Below are 14,993 nucleotides of genomic sequence, written 5' to 3'. Positions count from 1 at the left end.
AATGGGGTCACATATAGAAAGGTGAGCAGGTTGCAGACAAAGGTACCTGTGACTATTGCTTTCCTTTGAGAAACCACATGCTTGAGGCATGAAGGTTGGCAATAAAAGGGGTGGATTGTGAAGCAGGAGGAACCCCCTGTGTGTGGGGAAGTTGTAGGATGAGAACACACAATGACTAGAGTCATTTCTGAGTGACCGCACAGATTTTTTTCTTGTGTTTTGCTTTTTGCTTTTCCCCACTGTTCCTTGCAATTCTAGTCTCGCACCTTTGCTTTATTATTTATATTTGATGGACCAGGAGGAGTCAGGCAAGGTTACCTTGTAAATTTGGATTGGCCACAAACCATGCCGTCATCCAGCTGGCTATGAAGTTATTAATGGCATTGACAGTGAACCTGAAGACCTTTCTTATAGCTATTTTAAGTCTGAGTCTGACCAACCATGGAAAGTATTCAACGTGAATGAATGTAGAGAACCACAAAGAATCCTTGACAGCTCCAAGGAAAACCACCTACTCAATGCAGGAGATACTTAGAGACCTCTCATAAAGCTTGTCTGATTTGAAAACACATGGTACCATTTTAATTCTCTGGAAGTATCTGTATTCCTGTTCTTTTTCTGCTGTCACTGTCAACCTACTATATTTTTCGCTATCCTATTAAAATACTACTTTCTTCTTTATCTGTTCAATGTATGTATTTTTTTTTAATCTTCTTTGTGTGAACTCTTCAGACTACGTCATTTCTGTTATTTCTCTTATATCACCCCCAGAACATCTGAAATTCCTTTTTGGGTGAGCATGTTCATGTCTCCATAAAACTCAAAACCTAGGTATTTCTAAAGCTAATGCACAAGAGGGAAATTAAGTCATCTACGGAACAATGGGGCCGATTCTTCTGCTTTTTCTCTAGAAAATCTTCCACGCCTTTGGTGGTGGTTTACCTAGAAGTTAAAACCACAGGATGCAGCTGGACCTCTTATTTGCCTTTTTAGGAAATCAATTAGGAGATTAATACAGGATAAAGGAAAAAGCAATCTATCCATTATATAACACTATTGTGTGCCCTGCTTGTTCCCTGAAGAGGAAGTCCGTCGAAGGCTGTGTATTTTGCATTCTTTTCTATTAGAACAACCAAACAAGTCTTTTTAAGGTGAAGCAGGAAAGGAGATCACTTTTATGAGTTTGCATTCTTAACATAGCATTTAAAGAACGGCATGATTTAGAGGAAAGAGAACGGAATGCACGGTAGTGAATTTGAGATCATCAGTTCAAAAAGTAGCCCAGGATCGTCATAACCCAGAAGTGTTCCCAGTTGTCCTGTGGTCTGTGGCATGTAGGAATGAGAAGTGTGTTTGGTCCACTTCCTGTTGGACAGGTGGCAAGCTGAGCAGGGCCACTGTTTGGAGTGGATGACTAAAGACATAACAACTACCACAACTGGGACTGTCAGGGGATTCCCCCAAAACCAGACATGGAGTCAGAGCTTGCATGACTTGGACTGGGAACTGGTAGTATGTGTCTCACCTTGACCCACAAGGCACCCAGTTGCCTCCCTTGGCCTTGCCTGCCGAATAAGCCATGTAAGGTTTGTGCACCACTTTCTGGTAGGAGCCATAGAAATGATATCAGCATGGGGGGTGGGGCACTTAGAATTCATGACCTCGACTTCACTCCCTCTGGGTGCCATTGAGCTCTGGGTATTGCTGGCTTCGCCATGTGGCAGATGTGGGGCTGGCTGGTTGGCTGCTTGTGGGGTTAGAAGTGGCAGTTTTTGTTTGGTTTTTAGTCCTTTGCCTTTTCCCTTGTTCTTTATTAGCTTAATATCTAAGTCAGGTGCTCGTTGTCTTCACAATAGCAGCAGCCTTTTACTGGGTGCCAGTGTTGAGTTAGCTGCCTTCTGTAGATGAGCCCCAGCAGTCTGCTGCATGGTCTTCAGGCACTGGAATAGAAAATAAGAAGTCGTTGTATTCACTGATTTGCTACAGGTCCTTAGGCAAATTTCTTTCCATGAGTTTCCCCTCAATAATATCTCCAACCTCTCTCCCTGACAGGAATGTTGTGCTACAGTGAGTATGCACATAGAGATTCTAGGAAGAGAGGTGCTGTGTGGATAGAAACAGCATATTCCTCTCAGTCCTATAGGAGGAAGGACTGAGTCACAGAACTGGTAAGATTGGGAATCAGAATATTGTCACATTTATCTTAGAGCATTTACAGTTTTATTTCTAATGTTTCAAAAATAGACACATTCTGTTGTAAGAAGGAAAACATGCTTTCTTCATCCTGACTTGCTGTTGATAATATAAGGCAGGCATTTTTTAGGGAGATGTTTTGTGAGACACGCTTGGCTGACCAGCCTGATGAGTGTGTATAAATGATTGAGCAACAACATATATCTAGCATATTAATAATAGCGTGCATCTCATTTAATCCTCATAAGAAGCAACTCGTTTTAACTGAGGAAAACTGAAAAATGAGTTACAAATAGTTCTTTGAAGTAAGCCCGTTTTCTTCACTGTTCTGGAGCTGCCAGCTCCTTTCAAGAAGTGGGTTCTGAAGACAGCTTGGTGACATCGCTGTCATTGGCAGGAAGTCTAACCTGGCAGCAAGAGACACACCTGAGAAATAGAAAACAAATGATTTGCATCCACAGGGGTATACTAACATGTGGGGCTGTTGTCCTATTTAAAGTTCTGGGTTAAAGAACACACACGGTCATTTTGCTGCCGACTGGCATTTCAAAATCTTGGCTCTGTCTTTTCTAGTGATGGCTCTTGGAGAAGACGCTTGACAGTGTCTGAGTTTGAATTTAATCTTTTGAACAAAAGCTCCTTGCTGGGTATCATTTCATCCACTTATAAATTAGAGAAGCTTCCAGTACCCACATTCTAAGGGTGAGTTCCTGAAACCTGTTTCTGTTTCATGAGTCACCACTGGCTCAGCAGGAAGAGTATTTGAAGTCGTGGCCATCAAACAGAAGTGATTGTTTTCAGAAAAGCTACACGCTTAGAATCCTTCCAGAGGGACATGGTGGGCTGTGTTCTTGCTCTGTCCAAAGATCAGAGTCACTGAGTTTGTTTTAAAAAGTGCTATGGGTTCATGAGAAATATTTGTATATTCTAAGAACCCACATGATATTCCCAGAAATGTTGACCCTTGCTGGGTCTCATGTCCCCTTATCACTGGACCCTGGGGGACACAAAGACTCATGTAACACTTCAACACTGCTGAGTTCATCAACAAGTATTCTGGGAAAAGGCAGAATTGAATTCTTCTGTAGATTTTCCCCCAGGGTTGGCTGAGGCCCGAAGCAAACTAGCAAATTCCCATCGGACCTAAACACCCTACAAAACTGCTCAGAGCCTGTCTCTGATCTCCATGATTTTTTTTTTTAAGTGGAGCATCAGACCAATAAAAAATATTCTTTGGGAGGAGCCCAAAACCAAAACTCTCCTTTCCTTGATATTATCAGGTGTAGTCAATTTTTCAGATTTTGACAGATGAATACATTTCTATGATAGGTGTGTGTATACTACCGTTTGGACTTGGAAATCATAGAACTTACTACTCAAAGGCAATTAATACAAAGAGATTTAATTTAAAAAGTGCTAACTCCTGTCAGACACTTCTCCAATTCCAGATTTTATCGAAGGGCTGCCAGCTAATAAAGTAAATCTCGAGCATGAAGAGAGAAATTTAGGCTTCTATAGGTTCCTATAACTTGAATAATTTTTGGTTGTTGATCCATAAACTTTTAAAGTTTTTTTCTTTTTGATTCCAAATGTAAAACTCATGTAAACCTCTTTTTTACATGTTTCTCACAATTATGTGTGTTTAAACTGGTGAAATATACCTTCAAGGTCCCTAATAAAAATAATCACAAGGACCTACTTTCCTGCCTGCTTTCCTTCCTCAGCTTGATAATAATACTCTAAATAATAATAATACTCAGATGTACCAAGGAGGAATCCTGCCATCACAGACCCTACTTCTTGAGCGTCTGTTACTAATTTTGTTGGTGGGGGAAAAAATTATCAAAGGCTGTAACTGGCTCTGAGTTGAAAAGAAATACACATACTAGAAAAAGTGTTCTTCAAAGTAACTACCAAAATGCAAAGTGTTGTACTTTTGCTTCAGGAGACATTGTTGAAGTCTGGGGAATCTTTGATACCTTGGTTTGGTGGAATGCTCTGTCCTCAAACCCACCTGGAGGCTGAGTCAGGCGTAAAGGTGGGGATGGAGAAAGCCGTGGCTGCCATTCAGATCACCTGGTGAGACCTGAGACAAGGCAGGCCTGAGACAAGGGTAGGGCCTGATGTAGTATGTCTCTGCTCTGTCCACGAACTGTGTTACGTGAGCGCTAACAACAGCAACCAGTACCTGAACACAAACTTTGCGCCCTCAGTGGTGTCCAGTACCTTTCATAAGTTAGCTCTTTCAATCAGTGATGATCCTTGTGAGACAGATACCAGTAGCGTTCTCCACAAACAGATAATAGGTAGGGCACAAGAGGCTGAATAACCTGCCCAAGAAGGTACAGCGTGAGGCGGTAGACCCTGGAATCAGTCTGAACACACACTTTCAGCCAATTACACAGAGATTCCACTTACTCTGTAGGACTGCCTGAGAGGGAAGGTGGTTATTTCCATTTTACAGAGGAGGCAGCGGAAGCCCAGAGAAACTAACCAAGTGTCCAGTGACCACTGCCCTCTGAGGTGCAGGCTAGGGTAGACCTAGCTGTTGGTCTGACATTCCACGCTGGACTCGCCCTAAGACTCCACATAGTATCTCATTAAACCCCTGGGTCCCCCTGCCTGAGACCTAGTCTCTGTGTATCCACCAAAGTGATTCACTGAGGAAGCGAATGTGGCTTTGGCCACATTGTATAACTTTAGGGAGGACCCCACTAGTTTCATAAGATGGCTCATGAAGTCGGAGGCTAATCTATAAGTTGGAAGTGAAAACCAGTCTCTGAGAAAGAAGCATTTATTTTATAAGTAAAACAGATGGACTTGACAGGACAGTGATTTTTATTTTCTTTTTTCATGATGACTAGGTGATACTCATGGGCCTGGAATGGACAGGAATGTAAAAAAAAATAAAGCCAAACCAGAATCTTCACACAAAATAAAAACTCTCCTTGGCCTTATGCCATTCTGACAGGATATAATTCATGGACCTTTTTTACTGCGCAGTGAATCAGCTTGCAATTTGGCTTGCTGCTAAACCAATAACTTGAAACACTTTAATAAGAATAATTCTAAATAGAATAATGCTGAGCGAAGTACAATTTTTCAGTATTTCAAAAAACTGCTCTCTAAAAAACAGTTGTCACTGGAATTTTAGCATTCTAAAATTTAGCATTCTGGAAGTTTCTCCCAGAGGAGGGAGAAACTCATTCCCTCCTGTTTGAGGCAGCAAACCTTTCCTGCTGCAATGTCCTCAAGGGAAGGTTTCTCCACAGCTATTTCTGTATTTCTGTCAGAGTGTCAGCAGGGACATTTTACACCTTAATGTTTTGGTTTTTGGTTTTTTTTTTCCACTAGGTTTTTTTGTTTTGTTTTTTTTTTCCCTCTTAAACTATGTCTCATTGTTATTTTGAAAGCCTCTCCTGAGGAATCTCTCTAATGGATTCTAAACATGGGTTTGAACATTCCCATCACTAGCTTAAAGGAGAGAGAACATGAAGTTCCAAGTGAACTGTGGTTGCCAGTTGTTATATTTGCAGGGAGTTACGGCCTTAGTGGTAGTACAGCCACTATGAAGGCGACTACCATGAGGGCTTCCTATATGCTAGGTGCTGGGGAAAAGCCTAACAAAGATTACAAATATTAACTTTTTCGGTCATCACAACATGACTGAAGCATGAAGCAGGTCCTATTATCCTTCCACTTTACAGATGGGAAAACTGAGGTTCCAAAATATTAAGCAATTTGTCCAAAGTGGTGAGGCCAAGACTGAACAGTCAAACTCCAGAACCGTTCTTTAATCTCAAAGTCACTTAATCTGATCCCAAGAAGACAAAGGTCACAGTGAAAGAATTGTTCCTCAGAGTGGATAAGCTTAACAACTCTCAGAAACAATTCAGAAGTTACCTTAAACCGTACACAAATTAAAGTAAGAAATACTGAAGGACCTTAGTGTTTCACAAGCAAAAGACACTTGTAAATAAGTACAAGTGGGGGAAAACTTTTTTTTTTTCTTCCATTGGCCTATTTGCTTATAACTCAGTGGTAGGGGAAAGATAACATTTTACTCATTACTAATTATGCACAAAAACAAGTGCAAAACCTACTTTCAGCCAACTAGCTGTGCTCATTTTACACCAGGAAAAGGAGTGATGGAAAGTCCTCAAATTTTAGCAACAAATGTGGGAGGAAAAATGGCCTCCCACATTTTTAATAATTAAAAAAGCCAATCATTTCTTAAATGAAACCCACACATGTCTAGGTGAGTAATGCAGCAAATGCTGAGGGTACACAGTCACATTTTGTGCTGGTGAAGAGTGTGGACTCTGGCTACATTGCCTGCATCTGAATCCCAAGACTGCCTCTTCTGGTGGGACACTTTAGACACAATGCAGCCTCTGTGCCTCAGTCCCCCCAGCTGTGAAATGGAGACAATAAGAGGTGTAACCTCCCAAGCTGTTGTGAAGACTAAATGAGTCAACGTGTGTTGTGTGTACAGAGGAGTATTTGGGATGTGGAAAGCATTCCATGCCTTAGCTATTATCACTATTGTAAAGGGCATTCAGAAAACAATAGCTACTATTTCAAGGGGAAAAACACCCACTTAACAAACAGGATTTTTGTGTGCTGTCTGCTGATGTCAGTCCTAGTTTGAGAAAACTAATGCAACTAAAATAGGAAAATCAGAAGCAGGGTCTGCATAAATCTTATCGTGCCATGAGGAATCTATTCCCAGGAGTCTTTTAGAAATATTTGTTTCTTCTCTAGTATTTAGTATCTTACTGAAGCTTTATATATTCCTCTGCATTTGACTTCATCAAATTTTCTTGTGGATATTGTGTTGGTGGTGGTGTCTCACAAAAATGAGACAGGACTGAAAAAGACTGGCCCTACGATTTAAACAATAACAACAAAAAGGAACCATAGCTTTGAGCTTCTATAAAGAAACTGTGTTCAATATGAAATAGATAAGGGTGATAACTGTGTTCAATATGAAATAGATTAGGGTGATATGCTTAATAATCTAAAGAGAACTCTTACTCAGGGGATGTTTATAAATTTAAATATATCCTCCAGTAGAATAGTTGCTGTCTTGAGAAAGGTTTTAATGGGCAGACTGCAGCGTAAAGAGGCCTGCTGCACAGAAAGTAGAGCAGTTGGCACCCCTGTGCCCCAGGCTCCCCCATGCAGCCTGCAGCACTGGGGCTCTGACAGGGCCTGGCTGACCTCTGCAGGCACAGCGGGCAGCTGTCCTCCCTCCTCCCCAGCACTGTCCCAGGACAAAGGGTCAGCAACCTGGCCTTTTTAGAGTAATTGATCCCCTCGCCTGAGAAGCATGATCAGTTTCCAAAAACAGGAAGAGTGAAACCTTGGTCTGAACAGAACAAGCTCCCAGGGCAAGTTGTGAAAATAGTTCTCAGAAGTTGAGTGACTGATGTGGGGTGGGGGAGACATAAAATTCCAGCTACCTTTCATGCTGCCCAGGGAGTTTTCGTGGGTGTTCTGATACTTCTAGAATCCTCCTGAGTCAGAAGCAGAAGTTTTGACTGATCTTAAAGAGGAAAAATGTCAGGTTAAGCTGAGATTCTGAAAATGTTATCTGAGTCCAACATTGCTTTGGTTTTAAATGCAGTTAAATTGATTTAGTTTAGTCTTTCTTTTGTGCCATTTACTTACATTTTTCTTTAAAAAAATAATAAGCAATCATACTTGTTAGTTCTTTCTTTAGTTATATCTCAGATGGATAAAGAAATGATTACAAAACTAAAAATCACTGCTGAATAGGCTAAACTAATATAAATAACATGTCTTACCAATTCTTCCACAATTAGGATTTTTTTAAGTCACACTGGGCCACTGGATTACTTGATAATGCTTATCAAGTGGTGCCAATCATAATTCTTAATATAAACTAAATATGGGCTAAATGGATTGTGAATCCTGCCTTAGTAAATATCCAGTGAAATGTTATGACATCATGGGTGATAGTCTTGAAATAAAGAGCAAAGCCAAATATATAACTTAGAACGTAATGATTTTAATTTTACACTTCAATTCACCAACTAAAAAGGATTTCCTTTATATATAGTGCTTTTGTTTAGCAACAACTTCCTTCATCACCTTCCCACACAGTTTTCCAACAGTGGTTCCCAGGAGCAAATGAAAACCCCGCTTAACCCCACCTTTGGAATTTTGATTTACTAGGTCTGGGTGCAACCCAGGAATTATTTTTGTAATATACACCCTCAGGATTCTGATGCTAAGGCTGTGAACCACACTTTGGAAGAACACTATGCTAACAAACAAAGCACTTAAATCAGCTTTATTTTTTAAAGTCCATGTAGTTTTCCTGTCCACGCAGTCAGCGGCAGCCAGACTTGTAAACTGCACCTGCCTTCCAATGTGCGCTTGCCCCGACCCAAGTGGAATCAACAGGCACTGAAGCCCCATCTTGCCGACTTTTCCCCCAAATGCCCAGCAGAGGGTAGCAAACTCTCTTCTCCATTAGAAAATGCACAGCAGCCATTCCAAAGCTTGCTGCCTGTAATTTGCTTTGAATGTTTTTTTTTTTTTACTTTTAAATAAAAGAATAAAGAAGCCTTAAACTTTGATATTATCTGACCCCCTGCTTCTAATCAAGACTGAGAATAAATATTTCTAGGAATAGCATGATACAATTTTATCATGTAATGAAGGGAATTATCCATCTTTCCTGGGCTGCTTTTTCTTACCTCTGGGGAAAGGGGTTGTATGACTACCCTTGGCAGTAGGGCTGGAGAATGTTGTTATCTCCAATGTCCTACTAATAACTAACTTAAATCTTTCTGGCAGGTATCAAAACATTCTTATTTTGAGATCTAGGCTAAAGGAGAATTTTGAAGTACTTTGAATGCTAATCAGTTTTTTTGGTTTTAATGAAAACAATACGATTGTGAAATTTTCAACACTACAGAGAAATTAGGGATTCCCGGGAAAGATCCCAATGTTTTTGTTTAATTTTAACATTAAGATGAACAAAGAGCATGGTGGATTGACAAAATTCAAGACCAGGAGATGCTGCTTTTTAGAAGCAGGAGCTGGACAAAGGAACAGGTAGACCTGCTGAGTAGCTGCTTTGATCCCAGCAAGGGTATTGTTTGCAGACCTTTGACGCACTCCAGTTTATTTCTAAAACAAAAAGGAGGGTAAAGTGCCTGGAAGTTCTGTAATATGAGATATATGTTTGTGCCTTTACCACTGGGAGGAGAAAGACAAATAGAAGATAGGAGTGCTGGATATTTGAGGAACTGTGATGTGGGTAAGAGAGTAAAGGTCTCTTTTGGAGAAGAAAGAAAAAAGACCAAATGAATGCAAGAGACAGAAAATTTTGGTTCAACTTAAGAAAACGTCAAGAGCTTGTCAGAGATGGAGAAGGAACTAACCACACACAGACTCTGACATGAAATGTGTGAAATGCTTTAATAAATGCATTTTATTTAGTTGTCACTACCTTATTTAGTTTGGAGACTATGCTCATTTCTTTTTTCTATTTTTTATTTTTTGAGATTTTATTTATTTTTGCAGAGAAGAATTGGGTTGTAAGTCAGAGGTGTGGGGGGAGGGGGCGAAAGGATTCACCAGAGACAAGAGTGTGGAGCAGAATAGGCAGATCTACTGAAATACACTGCTGAGGGGAGCAGCGGTGAGACAGGAGAGAGAGAGGTCTGCTGTGCCATATGTGGGTCAGCTCCCTGGTCGGGATCGAACTCAGGCCATAGTGGTAGGTAGTGCCGAGACTCAACCTTTATTCCACCAGGGAGGCCACTCATTTCCTTTTAATTGATACAGAAACTGAAGTTCAGAGAAGTTAAGAAAATTGCCCAAAGTTACCCAGCAAGTAAGGAAGCAGACCCCCCAGGGAACCAATTGACCTGTTTTCATATCTGGTGCTTTTCCCCCTGTGGTAACTATCAGGTGTGTTTTATGCAGAACTTATATGCCTCATGAAAGCTGGACTGCACGATCTCCGAAATCCCTTCTAAGATTTTATAATTCTCTACATAAATAGCTCTGAAGGAAGCATTTGGATTTTTACATTTTGTAAGTATGTTAATGTGGCTCAATACTTTAAAAAAGCAGCTTAAGAAACCTAACATAAGATAAAATTTACTACCACTTTAATTCTAGGAGATTTGAAAGAAAAAACATCTTAAAGTGAAATATATTACTTTTCCGGTGCAAGGAGAAGCAAAAGCTGATGATACATTTTTTTTACCTTGAAGCCCTGGCTAGGACACCCATATTTTCTTTCCAGTGCCTGTAAACTGACTATAATTTCTCACAACTTCTCAAGACAAACAGATACCTCCTGAGAATGGGGAGCGTACTGAATCTCAGAAGGACCTCTATCCTAGGGCAGCTCTTAGGTGCTCTGGAGTAAGGTAAGAAAGGGGCCCCAATGCAGGAAACCTGAATTTCCTGTACCCTTAGCTTATGCTTTTACAAACCAAGTCACCAGAATTCCTTCCACTGCTGCTAAAATGCATGTGTTCCATTCTATGAAATCATTTCAAATATATCCGAATCTATCTGAAAGCAATCTTTACTAATGAAGACCCATTTAATGTTTAACTTCTATTTTTTTTAAGATTTATTTGTCCATACAAGAACCGGGGTACAGGCCAGAGGCATGGGAGGTGAGAGGATTCACCAGAGACAGAGGGGGGAACAGAACAGGCAGATTGACCGAAATACACTGCTGAGGGGAGCAGCAGGCGAGTCAGGAGAGGTCTGCTGCGCCATGTGGATTGTTCCATGGCCAGCTGGGGATCTAACTTGTGCTGCAGTGGCTGCGGACAGCTCCACAGGTTGCATCTTGACCCGTTGTGCCACCAGGGAGGGCCCAATGTTTATCTTCTTATGTGCGCCATTCAGCCTCTATTTCTGTTGACATTTTGTTTTGGTTTAAACTTTGGTAATTATCTACCTAGCACCATCAGCCATGCTCAGATTTATCATCCTGTCTTGTAAGTTGGCCATACATGTTTCATTGTTAGTTTATCATGGGGATGCACTCTTGTCAGGCTTCATTTTGTCTGATTTAAACTATTTTTTGCCAAAAATGCACTGGTCTAGGCTGACATGAATTTAGCAACTAGTTGTAGCACAAAGTTGCATTTCATCTGGGAATATCTGATCCAGTATGATAAACTGTAGTTGATCTCCCTCCTCCCATCTCCTTTTAAGTCTTTGGGTGGAAGATTTGGGAGATAACTTTCCTCCCAGACTAAACACAGACAATAGCTTTAGTCTCAGTCACTGCCAGTGTTTGATTCTAGGTGGTCAATGATCGCTGATCTGCTAATTCCATTTTGAAAAGAACTTAATCTATGTTAGACTTACCGAGATTGAATTAGGCAAGTCTAAGAATAAAGACAGAACTGGGGAACACCTGCATACCATTATCAGAATGTATCCTATTTAAGAAACAGACCAAAACCGATTTAAGAACTTTTTGACTCTTATAAGTTGGGAATATTTTTACAATAAACTCTAAGAAGTTTTTCCCATCCCTTCCCCGTCATTAAAAGAAAATAAAGGAAGAGTTATTCAAGAACTTCACACATAAATATTACCGACATATATCTTCTTCTCCAGCTCTCAAATGTATATTTATGAAGGCCTAGATATTTTGGTACCTCCAGAAGACTATCTTTTATTTTAAACAACCCAGTAACTCGGAAGGTTGTCTTAGAGTTTGTGGCTCATTTACAAGGCTTTTGTTAATTTGTATACCATTTGCATGAGTTGATACTGAAAGTGAAAAAAATTGTTTAGCAATGGAATTGTCAGTATTTCCTGAACATCATGTCAAAATGAAGGTGAACTTGAAAATGGGGAGTCGCCAGAGAGATAATAAGAAATGAGAGCTTTTAAGTGAATGTGTGGCACATGTAGCAAAATTTGCTGTCCTAACATGCAATGTTATGAGTGGATGATTATATATTGTGTTTTTTCAGTGAATGCATTAAGAAAGCCCTGCCAATAGGAAAAAAACTGTAATCAAACAGCTAATGCCAAAGGCAAAATTAAACACTTGATCTCTAATTTAAAAAGTTTCATAAGTAGACAAGCATACTAGTATTTCAAGAGACATCCCCTTGAGCCACTAATGACAGGCCTCAGATACACTGGGATTAGCACTTCTTTCTCTTTTTGTGGAAACTATTCCTTTCTACTGTTGGCTGAATGTCAAAACTTACATTTAAATGGGCTTATTTTGCTCCGAACCTCTAGCTACTCAAGGCCTATCGAGAGCATTCATTTATAGAGTTTGACTTGTGCAGGTTTGATTAGAATTCAGCCTTGAAGGCAGTGACCGAGGTCAGTGTTCAAATCCATGGGGCTGGTCTAAAAGGAAAGCCCTTCTTTCTAAGACCTCAGCCTCATTTTGGAGGCCCCCACTTCCTCGGGAGGGTAGTGACTTCTGGAATCTTTCTTCCTCTGGTTGTTGGAATGCAGGGTGATGCTCCCCTTTTGTTCCTGTAAACCCAGGGACAACAGCAGGAGGAAGAAGGGGTCCCTGCTGGACTGGGTGCCCGGACACCTGCCTCTGACTCGGGTGTCTTGTCCACACCTGGGCAAATGAGATTACTATTTTCAAGTAAAAATAGTGCTTCCTCTTTTGAAGAAATTTACCTGGGGCACTTCTGATAAAAGATGGTCCCAGGTTTTCCATTTGTGTTTTCAAAGCATGTGATCATAACTATCACTTTATAGTCTGCTTTAATCTATTTTTCCCTTATAGTGGTATTTTATTGATGCCAGCAAGACAGACATCCCTTTCAAAACCCCACCGTATCCAATGGTGTTCCTGTGTCTCTGAAATAAAAATACATGCATGAAATGTTTGTGGAATGATTATGAAATGAGTATGCTCTTGAACAAAAAAGAAATTATTAGTTAAAATCTACCACTTGGACCAGAGAGATGTGGTAAGGGAATTAAGCAAAAATGTTTTTGTACTCTGTGCTTAAGAAAACAAGTTGTCAGCACCTTCCCAGATGAACTTACATATATTTTTATTCCTAATTTTATACCTCACTCTGGGGAGGGGCTTGTTTTTAGCAAAGGAAACATAGTGTGATTTGTCAGTAAATCTTATATTCCCCAAAGAACAGTAGGTTAAACTTTCCCCTAGGGCCCAGGGTATTAATTAAGTGTTCCATTTACTAGGCTTACTTAGTAACATAATGGACAAAAAACAGAAAGATCAAGTAAGTCACTTTCTTCATACCGTATGCTCTGAATCCTTGAGAAATAATGTTGGCACCTGGCAGGTAGTTCTTGATGTATCTCTGTCACTGACATTCATCATTTTCATAAGGTTTTAAATCAGTGTTTTCATAGAGGATCATTTAAAACATGCCAATGGGAAATTGGAACAATATTATCATGCAAAGAGTCTGTCAAGGCTGTTAACTGGTGCTGCACACATTTCTGTTACATTGCTAAATATACTTTAAGTGTTTTTAATAATTCTATACATACCTTATAATTCCAATAAGATATTTAAGGTGTTGATTTTATCTTAATAATGAAGATTTTCCTTTATTAAGTGCTCACTATGTGTTTAAGTAAGGTTTTTGCCGAAGAAAACTTAAAATGGCAATTCTAGCTATTTAAATAGAACACAGACTATATTAATAAGAGTTTTCCTAGGGTCTAATTTTTAGAGCGGTGAACTTCTTTTTCCAGGATAAAAGAAGATGAGAGGGTAAACATTACTGTGTCATATGTTATTTCCACTGACAATTAATGCTTTAAAATATATCATTTAGATAATTTATTATTTATAACTTTAATTCTTAGATTTCCCTGTAAGATTTCGGTGTCTCCGTTTTCTTGTTTGGAAGGTGGGTGCTATAGGGGTGCTGAGAGTACTGGGGACTGTGAAGGTATAAAGATTCTCTACCTTTGTTATGGTCAGCATTGCTTCTGAGGTGACAGCAATCGCTGAAGCACAGGCTCAGATTTCTCCTTAACATCAGTCTTCATGACCTTAAGTTGGGTGTAGTTCTTTTTGTTCTTTTGTAATAGAAGGTTATAAAAGACCAAGACGTCTACCTTTGGACCCTGCCAGGCTGGTAGGAGATGAGGTCAGTGCGATGTTCCTGGCAGCCCAGCTGCCTGGGCCTGGCGGCTGGCACAGCACTATCTCCGGCGTGTGGTGCTAATGCCACTTCAAAGGCAAGACTCACTCCTATTTTTATCCTGGGAAGGCAGCCTGTGCAGTTGCCTCTTGAACAAAAGGTTCTGCCAGGTCTCTGATACCTCACAGACTCCTCACAATAAGGAGAACCACAACCATTTGTTTGGCTGCGTGGCATTAGATTTATAAATGCCACCTCTGCTCTGCCTATGAGCTTGAAACAGGAGCCAGCATTATTACCACCACCACCACCACCACCCCCCCCACCGCCTGCGAGGGTAAGGCTGGAGGAGCTGGAATTGCGCGGGTAACGGAGGGTGATGTCAAGCTCACGTCCTTTCCACAGAACTCGCTGGCTTCCACAGTCATTCAGAACCCCTGCTCTTTCTCACAAAGGGGTTTCCTTCAGGTGTAAAATAAAACTTGGTTTAAAAATTTTTTAGAACACAAAATTTAATCTGGAAGTTAATCTAAACCAATTAAGGTGAATGAAGTCAGTGGTAGAGTCAGAAGGAGAAGCTCTGGTTCCAAAGCTCATCTCTTATTTTGATGTCTGAGGATGTTTATTGCATTCATGGAACCATTTTAGTGACTGGTGATTGATGACTCTTCT

General features: G+C 40.3%; 1 protein-coding gene across 14 annotated transcripts in view; it reads left to right on the top strand.

The window, feature by feature from the left end:
- SYNPO2 (synaptopodin 2) overlaps positions 1-14,993 on the top strand; it is a 187,417-nt gene that overhangs the window by 122,581 nt on the left and 49,843 nt on the right. The window contains exons 5-7 of one of the 14 annotated variants that reach the window (XR_008551527.1): positions 2,053-2,168; positions 10,159-10,269; positions 12,977-13,163. The exons of 9 other annotated variants lie outside the window; for them this stretch is intronic. Coding sequence is in view for 1 of the 5 variants with exons in the window: in XM_054694531.1 (XP_054550506.1) it covers positions 2,053-2,115 (63 nt within the window). In the remaining 4 variants the exon portion in view is untranslated. 4 more of the 14 variants (XR_008551529.1, XR_008551528.1, XR_008551530.1 and 1 more) reach the window with 4 other exon arrangements.

Source organism: Talpa occidentalis, unplaced genomic scaffold (assembly GCF_014898055.3).
Source record: "Talpa occidentalis isolate TD23 unplaced genomic scaffold, MPIMG_talOcc4v2.1 talOcc4.13, whole genome shotgun sequence".
Lineage (NCBI taxonomy): Eukaryota > Metazoa > Chordata > Mammalia > Eulipotyphla > Talpidae > Talpa > Talpa occidentalis.
Note: the sequence above shows the minus strand (reverse complement) of the source record. Positions and strands in the feature narration are given on the sequence as shown.